At 39.8% G+C, this 15184-nt stretch overlaps 1 protein-coding gene across 2 annotated transcripts; it reads left to right on the top strand.

The window, feature by feature from the left end:
- Positions 1-202: 202 nt before the first annotated feature.
- SLC25A29 (solute carrier family 25 member 29) lies at positions 203-8350 on the top strand. 2 transcript variants are annotated; one of them, XM_009280837.2, is made up of 5 exons: positions 203-442; positions 1146-1189; positions 3232-3266; positions 6329-6412; positions 7057-8350. In XM_009280837.2, the coding sequence occupies exon 5, from the start codon at positions 7090-7092 to the stop codon at positions 7798-7800; it is 711 nt and encodes a 236-aa protein (XP_009279112.1). In that variant the 5' UTR covers positions 203-442; positions 1146-1189; positions 3232-3266; positions 6329-6412; positions 7057-7089; the 3' UTR covers positions 7801-8350. The 2 variants fall into 2 exon arrangements, with proteins under 2 accessions (XP_009279112.1, XP_009279111.1); XM_009280836.2 differs by lacking the exon at positions 3232-3266.
- The last annotated feature ends 6834 nt before the right edge of the window (positions 8351-15184 follow it).

The following is a 15184-nucleotide window of genomic DNA, read 5'->3' as shown; positions in this document are numbered from 1 at the left end:
ACCCCTCTGACCTGAAAATATTTCTAGCGGAGAGCTTGAACACGAAGAGGAGGAGACGTCTGCTCGCCTTGCTCTTCCCCGTGCATCTGCTCACGGCCTGCCGCCTTCTATTTTTAAAAGTTGTTAAATTGTGTTTGGGAGATTTATTCTCACATCTTTTCAGTTATTTGCATTTGCTGTTCTCCTTGCCAACCTGGCAAAGATTTTTTTCTTTTTTTTTAGCTTCTCTATGACTTCATCCTAGTGACCCCTGCTTGCCAGGGATCCCGCATGGTCAGTTGTGCCGCTGGTCTTTTCATGCTGAGCATCACTATTTTTGTGACTTGGACTGCCTTGCCGCTGTGCTGGCCTTGAACAACCTGGACTACTCCATCCTAGAGTGGGCTTTGTATTTCTGCCACATCTTCTCGGGGAGAGGGAGAGAGATTCTCTTTCTGCAAATGTGAGAAGGTGCACCGAAGCACTCGTAGTTCTCGCTGTTGGTGGTCATAAATGGATTGAACTTCCAGTCTTGGTCACAGAAGCAGAAAGCTAGAGGATCCCTTGCTTCAGCCAGTACTTGTGTTTTTTCAGTGCAAAATGCATGTATTCAGATTAGTGTAACTAATAGGCCTGCATGTAACTTCTAAAAAGTCCTTTGACGCTAGAATAAAGCAAAGGTTTTTCGTAATGCATCATCCTTCTGCAGGTGCTACCATCACATCTGGAAAGGCTGTGGGCAGAGAACAGGAGTTTTCTTCTGCCTTTAGAGAAGCTTCTAGGTTTTCTATGCCTCCAGAGAGTGGCACGTCCATGAAGTATTTTGCTTCAGAGGAAATCTGCAGTTTCTGCCCACTGGACTTGCCTTGGGCTGAGGCCAGGAATCACTGCTGAACATCCCATATGATGCGGCACGCTCTGTAGTCACACATCTCGACCCTCGCCTGGGCCTTAGAAGCGGCGCGGGAGCATAAAGGCAGCTAGTACTGGCCTGAAGGACTGAACTGTAGATCTCTTACCTTCTGACTTGATAGCGTGCCTTTTAGCTGGCCTGCCAGAAACGCTGTGCACTTACACCTCTGGCTGGTGGTTGTGCTTGGGCTACTGTAGCCCCAGACCCGGGAAGCAAACTATGAGTCATAACCATGGCATTTGTTTTGTTTCAGGTGCTGCCGGAGTGCTGGTAGGACACCCATTTGACACTGTTAAGGTGGGTTGATTATGAAATACCTTTGTCTCTAGGTGGAAAACTTGAAGTTTTTCTAAGGAGTGGGGGAGGAAAAAAAAATCCCCAGACACACTAGGAGCATAAATCTGTGCTGGAAAGCTTGGAGCAAGCCTCCTCAGCCACTGTTTATAGATTTGCAGTCTCCAGCTCTTCAGAAGTCAAAAAATTCTTTGTATGTATGATTCAACCCAGTAACATGACAAACATTAGCCTAAACTAGAAGTTCATCAGTCCAGTCATGACGTTGTATTTGAAAATACGATATTACATTTAACTTAATTTTGTTCTAAGCTTGCTTCTCTGCAGCTGTTGATCACTAAATGCTAAAACTGCCTCTCCCTGCTCAAACTCAAACCTACTTTGTTGCTAGGTTGAAAATTTGTGTTTTGTTTTCCCCTCAAGCTCTGCTACTTACTCCTCAAGCATTAATTTGTTACACCAGCCAAAGGGTGTAAGTGGATAAAAATCCACAGCATGAAGCTTGTCTGGGGCCTTTTTCCTCCCTTTAAGTATTATTATATATTTTTATAACTTTCCAAGTTAAAATTGATTTTCTGATAGTTGCTTAGCTGTATGTATTATGCATACTAAGGGTAGCTAAGACCAGTTCAAAGATAAGATTTGAAATCTCCTGGAGGGCCCTTCAGCCAGGACTCCCAGGGGTCCAAGCCCATTTTTCAGAATGGGATGACAACTTAAGTCACTTTTGGGCAGCCTTATCCAAAGTCTCGCACTGGAATAATGGAAGAAGGGATGCCAGTATATTCCCTGCTAAATTAATACACCAGATCACTTGACTGCAGCAAACAGCATGCCATCCGCTAGAGCTATATTTGGAATACCTCTGCCTTGCTGAATTTAGATATGCAAAGGGCTGACAGTGTTACCGAGGTCATCGCCATATTCTGTATTCTAGCACATGGTTAATTCAATACGGATTTTCCTAGCTAGCGGATATTAGTCCTTGCCAGTCAAGCGCAAGCTGCTCAAATAGTAAAGACTGTATGTATGTTTCTCAGAGTATGGTAAATTTGACTGTTAAGTAATTGGGTTGAATTCTAGTATATATTTTCAGGAATGGTATTATCCAGCCTTGCACGTTTTTTTTATGGTGGTACAGGGCCAGCTGTCTTTTTCTCTCACCCCCATCCTGCCAAGTTTTACGTGCTTAACTTAAGGTGACGGGTCATTTCACTGAAGCCAGCAAAACTGCTAAAATTCTACGCTCAGACTAAAGTTAAGCACGTGCGGGGGTGTTTTTGGTTTTAAAGTGGAACAGCTTCTAGTGCATGAAACTAAACGTTTAAATGTCTGCAAAACTGGGGCTCCCGTGCTAGTTCTAGCAGACGTATTAATGCAAAATAGATGTGTTGGCTTTAGAAAAAGCATCTTGCTTTACAATAGAGCAAGTAGTTTGTTTCCGGATGACTTTAAATGTTTTATGAATTCCAGGGTGGCACACTATATTTTCATACCCATTAGAAGGTGTTATAAGCATTTATCTATTTTTTGTTAGAGAAAATACTAATGTTTGTGTTACTAGCTGGCATAGTCACCACTGTATGTGGAAAAACTAACACTATAACCAGTCTTTAAAAAAAAAAAAAAAGACATTGCATAACTTGTTGTGTATGTATGCGTGTTAAGAATTAACCCTTTTTATAGTCCTGCAGTGTTTAAAGGGCTAGCTGGTAGTCACCTTAGACTGTAAGTTTTTAATATAACTGAACAATGGGAAACCTGCTTAAAGCCAGAATTTTACTTCTATCTTGGCTTTTAAGCTCTTTTTTTGGCCGGCGATCACGTTTCACAAAGCGGGGAGGGGGATGGTGGGACACACAGGGAGAGATTAAGCTGGGAAGTCACCCTGCGAAACCCACAACTGAGCTGATCTCAGAACTGGCAAACTCCTTATCCCTGGTTTGTTGATGTAATGTATAAAATTGCTTTTTTGCTTTTAACTGCCTTTACTTTCTGAGCTAGGGGCTGTCTTCATTAACAGCAAAAGTGTTACTTTGTTGTAGATGACAGATAAGCCTCATCACGGGAGAGTTACCTAGTAAGTATAGCCCAGGTGAACACTTCTGTTTCTCTCAGTCTTAATTTATTCCCAAATGTATTAGTTCAAATAAAGATCTAAAAGACTTATGAAGCTTTTTTCCTTTTTAGTTTTAAACTGATGTGTCCGTCTTCTACAGCTATGGCATGGAGGGAGCGGGGTTTAAATATCCCTGTTTTTTTAATGTAAAGTCTTATTCTGAACCTTCTTTCTGGTATGCATTTCTGGCTATATACACTGCCACGCACAGTGGCTCTAAAACTGGATCTCAGGCACGCCGTTGTTGAGGTCTTAGCCACTACATATCCTTGGAGGACATTTTCATTGCTCAAGCACTTCTAAATCACTTATTTTGCACATTATTAAATATTTGGACTGTTTTGGGGGTGTGGTGGCTTTTTTTGCTTAGTCTTGAGTACCTTTATGCCAGTTTTTAGTGATGTGAAATTACATGCTTAGTCTTGAGTACCTTTATGCCAGTCTTTAGTGATGTGAAATTACAGTGTGTTACTATTGGACCTAAAACCTTAGTAACAGTGGTTTCAAATAAGAATATCATCCAATGAATAGAGGGTTAAACTTTGCACGTGATTCATCCTTCTTGTAGTTGTACACACTAAATAAGAGCTTGTTGAATATGGCATTAATATCCATAAATAAATAAAGTTTCACATACATTCATTGCCTGGCCTGGCAGTTTGCTAGTGTGGGGGTTACCCCTATGTGGTTGTCACTGTGCTCAAATAAAAGAGCTCTTTTTCATTCCTAGACCTGGAGTGTCAGTGCTTAACTTCTTAACTTTCTAAATATTTTTATTTAGCGGCTTAATTGGTCCATATTTCACAAATTATTTAGACAAAAATAGCGGGAGCTGTATGCCACTAGGAAATTCAACCTATATACAGAACATGACTAATTCTAAACTACTGAAGACAAGTGTATAGAAAAGTAAAAGTAAGAAGGTTCCTGAGCTGCAATTCTCCCAAAGCCCATACGTGTGTAAGTCCCCTGACTTCACAGATGGGGTTTGAAACAATAGCAGTAAACTGTAAATGGAGTAAAACCTTTGTTTGGTGCAATTCTGACAGCTTGTTAAGATTTATGACTTTGCTTGTGGGTCTGCTTCTTGAGCAGTTTTAACAATCTGCCTGCCCCCCAAATGTCACTTTGAGTAACAAAGGATTTATTTTCTTTCAATCCTACCATAAGCCTACTTTTAACCCTAAGAAGTTTTAAAACCCTGTTCCATCTTGGAAGACGTGAGGTTATCTCAGCCTCCCAGTACGGCTAGCAAACACTAACATGTATACTAAAAAGACACTGAAAACTGAAGTTTTGATTTACAGAACATAAAATGACATGTTGTAGGAATATAAAAAATACTGAAACTGTAAATAATTTATTTTTTGCCTCAAAGAAAGCTAACCTGAATATAGAATTCTGACAAACCGTGTCCCCAAATCCTTTTCTAGACCCACATCATCTTACCGGTCTTTCATTGTTGTGGTGGTGTTTATTATTACTTCAGGCAAACAATGATAAAAAGATTTTAAAGTCAGGAATCTTTCATGCAGACCTGATAATCTTTTGCTTTGTTTGGAGTAAGAGTCTTGAAGTTTTTTGCCCCGGAGCTGCAACAGCAGCATCAAGGGGTTGATAAGCATCTTTTCTGAGGAACACTGCAGCCCTCCATGCTGGAGATCGAAGACACATTTCTAAACTTCCCCAATCCAGTGAAACCAATTTATTGAGTTTATTGCAGTGTAGGGCTTTGAGACTTTTTTGTTTTAAGCGTGATGAGAACAAATTAGCAGGAGAAAACAGAATTGGACTTTCCCATTAAAGGTTAAAAAACATCTAGAAAAAGGGCCTGTCTCCTAATGTCACCAGTTACAGTAGCATCTATCTGCCCAGCAGAACATACCATTTTAGTTTGAAACCAATTTATTGAGTTTATTGCAGTGTAGGGCTTTGAGACTTTTTTGTTTTAAGCGTGATGAGAACAAATTAGCAGGAGAAAACAGAATTGGACTTTCCCATTAAAGGTTAAAAAACATCTAGAAAAAGGGCCTGTCTCCTAATGTCACCAGTTACAGTAGCATCTATCTGCCCAGCAGAACATACCATTTTAGTTTTGGAAAAGTTAATTTTACTAACATTAAAGGTTTGAAACAGCCACACCCTCACAAATTGTTCTTTTAACCTGCTGCGCAAACAGAATTGGACTTTCCCATTAAAGGTTAAAAAACATCTAGAAAAAGGGCTGTCTCCTAAATGTCACCAGTTACAGTAGCATCTATCTGCCCAGCAGAACATACCATTTTAGTTTTGGAAAAGTTAATTGATTACTAACATTAAAGGTTTGAAACAGCCACACCCTCACAAATATTTAATTATTAAATAATATAAAAGTTCCCCCCCAGCCACACCCTCACAAATTGTTCTTTTAACCTGCTGAACGCAAACAGACTAAAATTTAAAAGGACAAGTGGCTTTTTATTCCTTTCTTTATGCAAAGTAAGACATCTTAAGAGTCACTTCCCAGCTGAAAAAAATCAGATCTCAGTGAAGGGTCCCAAGTCTGGTAGCCAGAAACACTGTGGGGGGTGGTGTTGAAAGTTTCCATCCTTTTAAAATTATCCTTATTTCATGCTTGACTTGTAAATAAATTTTTATAAAATTCTATCAGGTTTGTACAGATATTCCTTAGTGCGAACAGATGTATTCTTAGCAGCTAAAGAAAGTACTTACTGTAGCCAGTACTGGAAAACTTCAATCTGAAATTCTAGATAACAGCGTAACCTGTTGTACTTCCACATACTGTTTTTCTAATATTCACAAGAAGTTAATGATCCTCCTCCCTTCATGTTTTCACCCCAAAAATTAATTCAAACCACTTACAGAATATTTTTAAATTATTTTGCCACATATGGCATTCCAGTGTCCAGCCTGTGCTCTTGCATATACATTGCTATACAAATCTCCATATATGTACAAGACACTAGTTTACCAATTAGGCTGCTCTTGACATACAAATCAGTATCTTGTACAACTTTTTATAGGTTCGTCTACAAGTTCAAAGTGTAGAGAAACCTCTCTACCGTGGGACCTTCCATTGCTTTCAGTCCATCATAAAGCAAGAATCTGTAAGTACAAAATTAATGCTTTGCATATTTTGTATCTTCATGTATTTTGTATCAGAAGGGTGGGAAAGCTGTTAACCCCCCCCTACAAATATTGAAGATCAAGAGATAAGCACACTCTGAACCTCACCTGACCATAGGGCGGATATTGTAGTCAGAAGTTTGCCAGAAACTTTGTGAAGAAGATCACCAAGTTGGAAGTTGATATTTTGAAGTTAACTTTTTAAATGAGATGAGTTATTTGAATAGCTAATTTTCCAAGAATCCAAGCAATCTGAGCAGTGAGTGAACAAATTGGTGAGGTTTTTTTTCCGCTGAAGCTTTAAGACCATAACTAAAAGGGTGGCTTTAGGCTTTTAGCTACTTAAAAAAATAAAGTACAAAATTTACCAGGAAACTTTTCTCTAGATGGGCTAAGATTATTTTCTGGATGCGCTCAACTATATATTGGTACTGCTAAAAATGTTTAGATGCTTGTGTCCTAGGCAGCGATGAAATTATTACTACGAAGCAAGATGGTACTGATCTTCTGGCCACTGTTAGAAAGTCAGGGCACAAGGGAGAGCCAGAAAGGCCACGTTCTGCACAGTTTCAGGAGGTTATCAACACCGCTGTTAAAAAGAGGTTTTCCTTCCTTCTTCCATTAGGTTTTTGGACTCTATAAAGGTATTGGGTCACCAATGATGGGACTAACCTTCATTAACGCGCTTGTGTTCGGTGTACAAGGAAACACACTTCGTGCTCTTGGAAAAGACACTCCTCTAAACCAGTTCCTTGCAGGGTCAGCGGCAGGGGCTATCCAGTGCGTCATCTGCTGTCCCATGGAGTTAGCTAAGACAAGAATGCAGCTTCAAGGAACAGGTGAATACAAACTAAAAATGAAGAACTACAAAAATTCTCTGGATTGTTTGATCAAAATCTATCGAAAGGAAGGGCTGAGGGGTATCAACAGGGGCATGGTCTCTACATTCATAAGAGAGACTCCAAGCTTTGGCTTTTACTTCCTGACCTATGACTGCATGACCAGGTATTTAGGCTGTGAAGCTGAAGACAGTTACGTTATTCCCAAACTGCTGTTTTCCGGGGGGATGTCAGGAATCGTGTCCTGGCTCTCAACCTATCCCGTGGATGTGATCAAATCCCGCCTTCAAGCCGATGGAGTCGGAGGCGTTACACAATACAACGGCATTTTAGACTGCATCAGAAAGAGTTACCATGAAGAAGGCTGGAGGGTGTTCACAAGAGGTCTTACTTCCACGCTTCTCCGCGCTTTTCCTGTCAACGCAGCTACCTTTGCTACTGTCACTGTGTTCCTAATGTATATGAGGTCAGAAGACAACCTTCGTGAATGTGAACCAGGTCCAGTCATCCAGCAGCCTTCCAGTTTGTGAACCGTATCTGTTCCCCTCATCCAAAGCCGACTGGTTGGGGTTTTTTAAAACGTAAACACTTGGCCTGCACAAGTGGTATAAATGTATGCTATCTGTACGAAGAACTCCTAAATGTGTCGAATTAGGATTTCATCTCATTACTTGTATAAACAGCGTATTGCCTTATTAAGGACTTCGTATCTAGTAGTATCCAAGTAAGACGGGGACCTGCCTTTAGAAAGTACTGTACAGTTACTGTTGTGGCTCCGGAAGAGGATCTGGAGAATGTCGTAGTACCAGAAATCAGGTTTTCTTCCACTTGTGTTCTGAATGACTGAGTTGAATGCAGCAATGTTCTCAGAAAATAAATGCTCTTTTTGTATGTAACAGGAGTAAGTAGAGTCCTCTAAGGTGAAGTAGGGGCAAGAAATTAAATGTTGGAGGCATTTTGCAGGTAACCCTGAACCGTTTAAGACATGGACTAGCATTCAGCTGGCCACGTGTTTTTCTTTTCCTCTGCTTTTATATGTCAGTGGTTTTAGTAGCAACTTTGTTCATACTGGTTTGCCAAAAAAAAAAAAAAAAAAAAAAAAAAAAAAAAAAAAAAAAAAAAAAAAAAAAAAAAAAAAAAAAAAAAAAAAAAAAAAAAAAAAAAAAAAAAAAAAAAAAAAAAAAAAAAAAAAAAAAAAAAAAAAAAAAAAAAAAAAAAAAAAAAAAAAAAAAAAAAAAATTTGTTCCTAAGCTACTCCCTTACCTTTCAGCTTTGAATAAATCTCTTAAGCACAAAGTTAGCATCTGCACTCATATGCACTTGTTCCTTTAAATCTCAAGGCTTGTAGGGATTTAGGGAAACTCAAATCTAGTAAGATTGATGTTATTTGGCTTCACCTCTGTTTCTCGTTTGGTGGGTGCTCGGATTGTATTGACTAGATTCAGCCCAAGTAGACTTTGTTCTCTGAAGTTAATGCAACTTTGTGCCACTTCTCCCAACATGCACCATAGCAGCCGGTGATGTACAGAAGTCAAAGTCCTACCTGTGGTATTGCACAAAATGTTCGTGGGTGCAATGTTAGCTTAGCAGCTTGAAGTACTGTAGAAATATGTACGCGTTTAGAACTGGAGGTTTCATACCTTTCCAGAAAATAGGGGTGTAGGTGTCCGAAATGGATAGTGTTCAATACACTTGCATTATGAATTTAAACAATACTGATGTTTATGCATGTAGTTACAGTGCTACTGGAAGGAAGACTGAAAAGGGGTTTGGAGAATTTTCTTGTTACGTTAATCCGCTGTGATTTCTTTTTAGCAGTCTGTTCAAGAGGGACTGCATTAGTCAAAGAGCTATAAACAGTTATTTAAGATTTGGAATAAGAACTACACATATTTGGCACAAATAGCCAGGAGGAAGGAGTGCGTGTGTGTGAGGAATCTTCCAAACGTACCAAACTAGTTCAGTAAGTACAACTTGTTACACTTTTGGTTGGGACAAGTGCAATACGTGGTTAATTTATATGAATTTTCTAAAGAAACCTGATTTCATAGCATTTTGCACTGTAACAAAATATGCTGGAGAAACCTGTAAAACTGGTATGTCTTTTTATACCTTGGAGGTATGTTGGATGTTTTAGTGCCTGCTTGCACTGAGATTCAAATTGAATGTTAAATCTGTCTACTAAGCTGCATATGCACAACAACTCACAGCAAAGACCATTCACACCTTTGTACAGCAGTCTGTAATTATTGTATATAAAATTGAGGGAATAAATTTTTTAAAAATTTTGACTTCAGTTCTTTAAACTTCCTTATGTTTTACTCGGATGCTTCCTCATGTTAAATCTAGCTTGCAAGAGGGTGGGGTTTCTGACTTTTGCCTGAAGAAACTTGTTCCCCATCTGCCTTCCATGCACCACCAGGAAGGACGGTGCCTTGCTCTGGCTTAGAGTGTATCAATCAGATCGTTGGAAGGAGGGAAGTTCCCTCAGCTTGCTTCTTCAAACCGATCTCTTCACTGAGCACCTCACTTGAAGATATTAATAGGTACTAAGAGAACAATCCGGCTTTTAGAGCCAGAGAGCTGGCAGCACGCTTGGACCCTTCATATTCTGCATTTATTTGGTTTAAGCAGTGCTGATCAGCACCAAGGCTGTACAACTGCAGAAGACAAGTCTAGGGTCCCTGCAGAGTCACATCAGAATCAAGTACCACGTCTGCCAACAGCACTGTTCATACCTGAATCGGAATAATGCTTGGCTCTAAGATGCACAAGTTTAGCAAAATCTTCGTAGGTTGTAGTTTTCTGGTTTTCGACAGTGCAGCTAGTCCAAAGAGCATCAATATTCCAAATAAAAAGCCACACAGGAAAAGCGGGATGATGTGTGTTGTGACCTATGAAAAAGACCTCTCGTTGCTGACGAGAGGTTATTTCAGGTACTGGCTCCACTAATTCATCTTCTTAAAGGGCAGATACACGTGACTGAAAGAAACCCTGTCAAGCAGCAGTTTGCCAGATCAGAAAAGGGAAAGGCCACCAGCTTCAACTAACCATGACTGGGGGCAGTTCCAGTCAAGTACCTTGCGTTCTCTCAGCAGGAGCAACAACGTTGAACTATAGCACAGAAACAAATACTTGGAATAAGCAGCGTCTCCCTAAAAGACAGCAACATCATTAAAACAGAAAGGGCTACACAATGTTTTACTTGCAGTATTTACTAAAACATTCTCTCCAGAAATTCATCCATCTGGAACTTAAAAGAAATAATTAGTAGCAGACACTGGAGGTTACTCAACAAGCCTAAGAGGAGGGTAAAAGCCAGCTTTCAACCTAGTCTGATGTCACTTGCTTGAAATCTGTGTGACTCCTAACTATTAAATCAAGCTACACTATAGCCTCAGCCTTTTTAAACATGATTCAATTCCTTCCTGCTAGATTTTTGAAATGTCAGCCAATTTAGCCAAGTCAGACAGAACTGTATTCTGCCTCCCCAGATCCACCTTCCCACAAGCATCATCAAGCACCATGATACTGGGTAGGAGACGCTCTATTAATACCCCAAGAACTGAAGGGAATAAGAAGGTAAAACTCACTGAAAGCAAAACTCACCTACTATCAAGTCCCCGTGCTCTACTCTTTCTTATGACCCACCCTGCTACTGGAGGGGTCACACCAGTGTTACAGGCTGCAGCCACAAATATGCTCAATTAGGTCAAGAGGGAAAAAAGCACCCAGGTACAACCCTTCCAAGTTTTAAAAAGGTTATTATAGTAAAACTACTGGGGTGAAATTCAGTTCATTTATCATGTCTCCAACCGTAACATGACGGTATTCATATTTTTTTTTGGTCTTCTCTTCCTTGCCTTCCTCCGCACATAGCTTGCTTTTTTTTTTTACAGTTCACACGAAAAAGCAGCAAGACATTCAAGGGATGAAAACCCGTACATTGCAGGTGCAGGACAGGTAGCATACGGGGAAAGTTACTAAGACACAAGTATAAAAAGTTGACTTTGCAGAGAAGAGATGTGTTTGTTCTTTGAAATGAAATGTATTTACTATTATGCTGAAAAACAGGTGTTAACAGCTGTTGTTAGCCAGACTTTTGATCTCTGGATAGTTAAAGAACAACTTACAGCCCAGAAGTGTGCCAAACACCATTAGATTAGCAGAAGGTGCAATTAAACCCCTCTTCTGCCAGAAAAACAGCCAGAGAAAATAGAAGCTTACCCAAGGCAACATGCTGTATCAAACACCACAGCCGCGGAGACAGATGAAGGATCTAAGGGACCATATGGCTCTGGGAGGCACAGCAAGAGAGTAGGGAACCAGAGAACTTGCTGGGCCCAACCTAGTGGAGATAGGCTTCGAAATCATGAGGAAGCAAACCGCTTCGTTCAATGTTCAGGAATTTATGTATGTTCATGGGCAGCAGGGGAGGAAAGCACAGAGGAAAAGAAACCATTTTCATCCTCCCAATGCAACTGTTTTGCAATTTTTGTCCTAGTGTTGTCCTCGCTAATTACAAAAATGGCTATCACTAACAGGAAAAAAAAACTAGTGACATCATATGCACAATAATACATATGATATACAGTAAAAGCTTGTCTACTTAGTTTATTATCAGTTTTAACTGATTTGACCTAGAATGTTATTTTCAGCTATAGAGTTTCATCAATATATAAATTGAAAGCAAGCAAGGCAAGGTCTGCAGTGAAAAATAACACCCTATACATTGATATAATTGGAAGAAAGGCAAGTTCTGATGTCCACAAAACATTCTTCAGGTCTATAAAACTTTACATCTAACACAGTTAAATTGCTTCTTGCCATCATTCACTATTACTTCTACTTTATAATGACTGCTTTTTCTTACTGAAAGAAACCTTCCGTGTTTTTTACTAACAGTAAAATAGAGTTGTACCATTCCAACCATATCCACGTGTCAATCAATAAAACACTAAAATAATAATGAAGCTTGACCTCATGGTCTGCACTGTTTGCTAAATATATCAAAATAGGAAGAACTGTTGCTAGAGTAATTTAACTTGGCTGGACTAAAGTTGGAATGAAAGAAAATTAGTATTCTTTTCCTAGGACCTGATCTACTTGTCTTAAGCAGAGATTTATCCTAGATCAGGTACACTCAAGTGTTGCAATCACCAAGGCCACATCCCTTCTTCCTTGTGCACTGATGTATTTTCACTTAAGGAAGAATCTACAACAGGTCATTTTCAAACAAGCCAGTTTGAAAATAGTTCAGCTTACAAAGTTCAAGCTTTGTAACTGCAATTAAAGGAGGTAAAAGTAAAAATACTCTCTTACCCTTAATTTCCTCCAGGCAGGTACCTGCTTCCCTGCCAGTTCATAACTGAGACTGAACACTTTCATTTCACTCTGGGAAAAATTGAGATGAAATCCCCTATCCCTAACCTACGCAAGAGGAAAGAATAAGAAAAGACAAACAAACAAAAAAACCACGCAAGAGGAAAACCTGAAGACCTGCCATAGTATTATTCCTTACAAACCATTTCCAAACCATAAACATTTGTATGCCCTTTCAAGCTATGGGAGTCATTGGATTCATATAAATCCATTGGAGGTTCAGTCAAAGCACCGGTTAAGACTAGGATTGAAGGATTCTATGTCCAAAGGCCAAATCTTCTGTTTTGCTGAGAAAAAGAGATGTCTTGAAAAATAAGTCAAAACATGAGCTGCACGATGCCCCACGTGTGAGGCAGTCACAAACTTTGCAAAGCCAAAATTGCAACTGGCAACGTTAATGAGGTCCTTGGCAAGCATCTTGCAGCTCTGAAGGACACCTGACCTTATGAGCCCTTAAATCATTCCACAAACGCTAACTAACAAGACAGGGTTTTCTACAGATTTGTCTTGCAACCAGTTGCTGAGATGAGCTTTAGCTGAAGTACATTAGGACATATCCAGTCACCAAGCTTTTTTGTGTATGGATTTTCCACTCTTTGATGAGGAGTCCATCTTATGCCTCAGTCTTCATCTGCTCTATGATTTATCTTAAGAATATACCCGTTACTCACAAACATCCCTCTGAAATACACCTTTACTGCGGGCCTGCTCCAGAGAGAGAACCAGTTTACTTGAGATCTTTGATTCCCTAAAGAGCAGCAATGCAGGACTCTCTGATGCAACATCTGTCCTGCAGTCTCTGCAATGGCCTTGCAAACATTATGAGCAGCAACACAGTGAAGGAAAGTCAAATAGCGAGACCTTAACTGCCCCAGGTGAGCTTAGACTTTATAGGAAGCCACTGCTGGAGCGAAGCATTGGTGTTTTACATGTCTATCAGCTAACCAAAATAGCCGCTTACACTTGAAAGCACATTCATTAACACTACGTCATTAGATTTCCACATTTCTCTTTAAAGATACTTGATATTAATATTGGATGTATGGATCCCCTAAAAGTATATGATCCATGTCACACTCAACAGTTTTTATTTACAGTCTTTATTTTCATTGCCTTGCTGGTGCTTTTTACGAATGCACAAGTATGCTTGGGACTCTCAGAAATCAGCACGAATTGTACTTCTTATTCATCTCCACTGGCGTGTGGGAAACTTGCTCTTTGACACTGGCACGTTCCAAGTCTGTCAGGGTCCACTGAACACCACAGGACACCCTCCATGCACTTGACCTCACAGGGGCACCCTGACACTTTGCTATTCTGTCTGCTGGTCACGCTGTGCAAACTGGTAATTCACTGCCATCTCCTGGCAAACTACTATTCAAGAGTATCTGTACAGACTGAAATAAAGCATTGACATATCAGATGCTACCTAATATCAGCCCGGTTAGAGAGAAATTACACTTAAACCTACAAGAACACATAATATAAAAATCGGTGTCAAGAGAAACATCCAAAAGTCCTGCAAGGACTCTCCGTCCCTTTCCCTCCTGCCCAAAATTGATCAACATTTCTACAGAACTTCGGGCTTGCTCCTGAAGAGAGTTTCCAATTTACACAGGAACCCGGTGAGAACAGCAGCTCACAAGAGGGGTATTACGTCCACACCTGAATATGCAATAGAAGCAATGGTATCCAACCAGCATCCGATCTTAAAGCTTTTCTGTTAGGAAAAAAAAAAATAACAGAAGACTTAAAAACCTGAAACTGGAGTTGTTTAAACAACAGTTGCTGTAAGCGATTTTACTCATTTGCCTACAGCAAAATGGTGGCGTTCTGCTACTTCAGGGGAAGCCAGGACCTGAAAAATTCAGATGAACGCTTCTACAAAATCTGATGTGCTTTCTCCAAAAGAAAATTCAATATTCTCCAGAATACTTCCAAAGAAACCAAGGGATGGAAAAAATTCTAAGCAAAACTGCCTCCATAATATAGGATGATTGTGAGTACACGTAAACTTGCCTAAGCTGGTTTAATTTAGGCAGAGAATGAAACCGAGTAAGGGACCACTGATTAAATTACCTTACAAAATGAAGTGGGTAGCCATCCAGGTGGCATTTAAGCATTGCTGTAAAGCCATCTTCATACTATTAGCTTTTTGCAACTTGAAAGTAGGTCAATTCATATGATCAAAACAAATACTGAGTCTCTCCCATTCTTTTGCTCTGGGACTGCCAAATCAGGCCGATAGAAGAAACCTTCCCACTCTTCCCAAAGAAAGTGTGACTTTTTAACTATTCCATTTACACAGCTATAAGTAATTGTACTAGATCTAAGCCCAACTTTTATTTTTATTCCTGCGTGCAAAATTTACACCCAACACTCAGTTTTGAAATCCACCACAGATTCTGAAGTTTCTGAAAGACTTTTGATTTCTCCATAGCTTTAAGCAATACAGGAACATTAGTGTAATTACTAAGAAGTCAAAGCTTAATGCTGACACAAACATTATTTACTTTCCTCATCTTCTCAAGC

This window comes from Aptenodytes forsteri, unplaced genomic scaffold (genome assembly GCF_000699145.1).
Source record: "Aptenodytes forsteri isolate BGI_AS27 unplaced genomic scaffold, ASM69914v1 Scaffold193, whole genome shotgun sequence".
NCBI classification, from domain to species: Eukaryota; Metazoa; Chordata; class Aves; order Sphenisciformes; family Spheniscidae; genus Aptenodytes; species Aptenodytes forsteri.
This window is presented reverse-complemented; position numbering and strand designations above follow the sequence as displayed.

Excerpts from the sequence above, each read along its gene's own strand:
- SLC25A29 (XM_009280836.2), top strand. The coding sequence starts at position 7,090 with ATGATGGGACTAACCTTCATTAACGCGCTTGTGTTCGGTGTACAAGGA.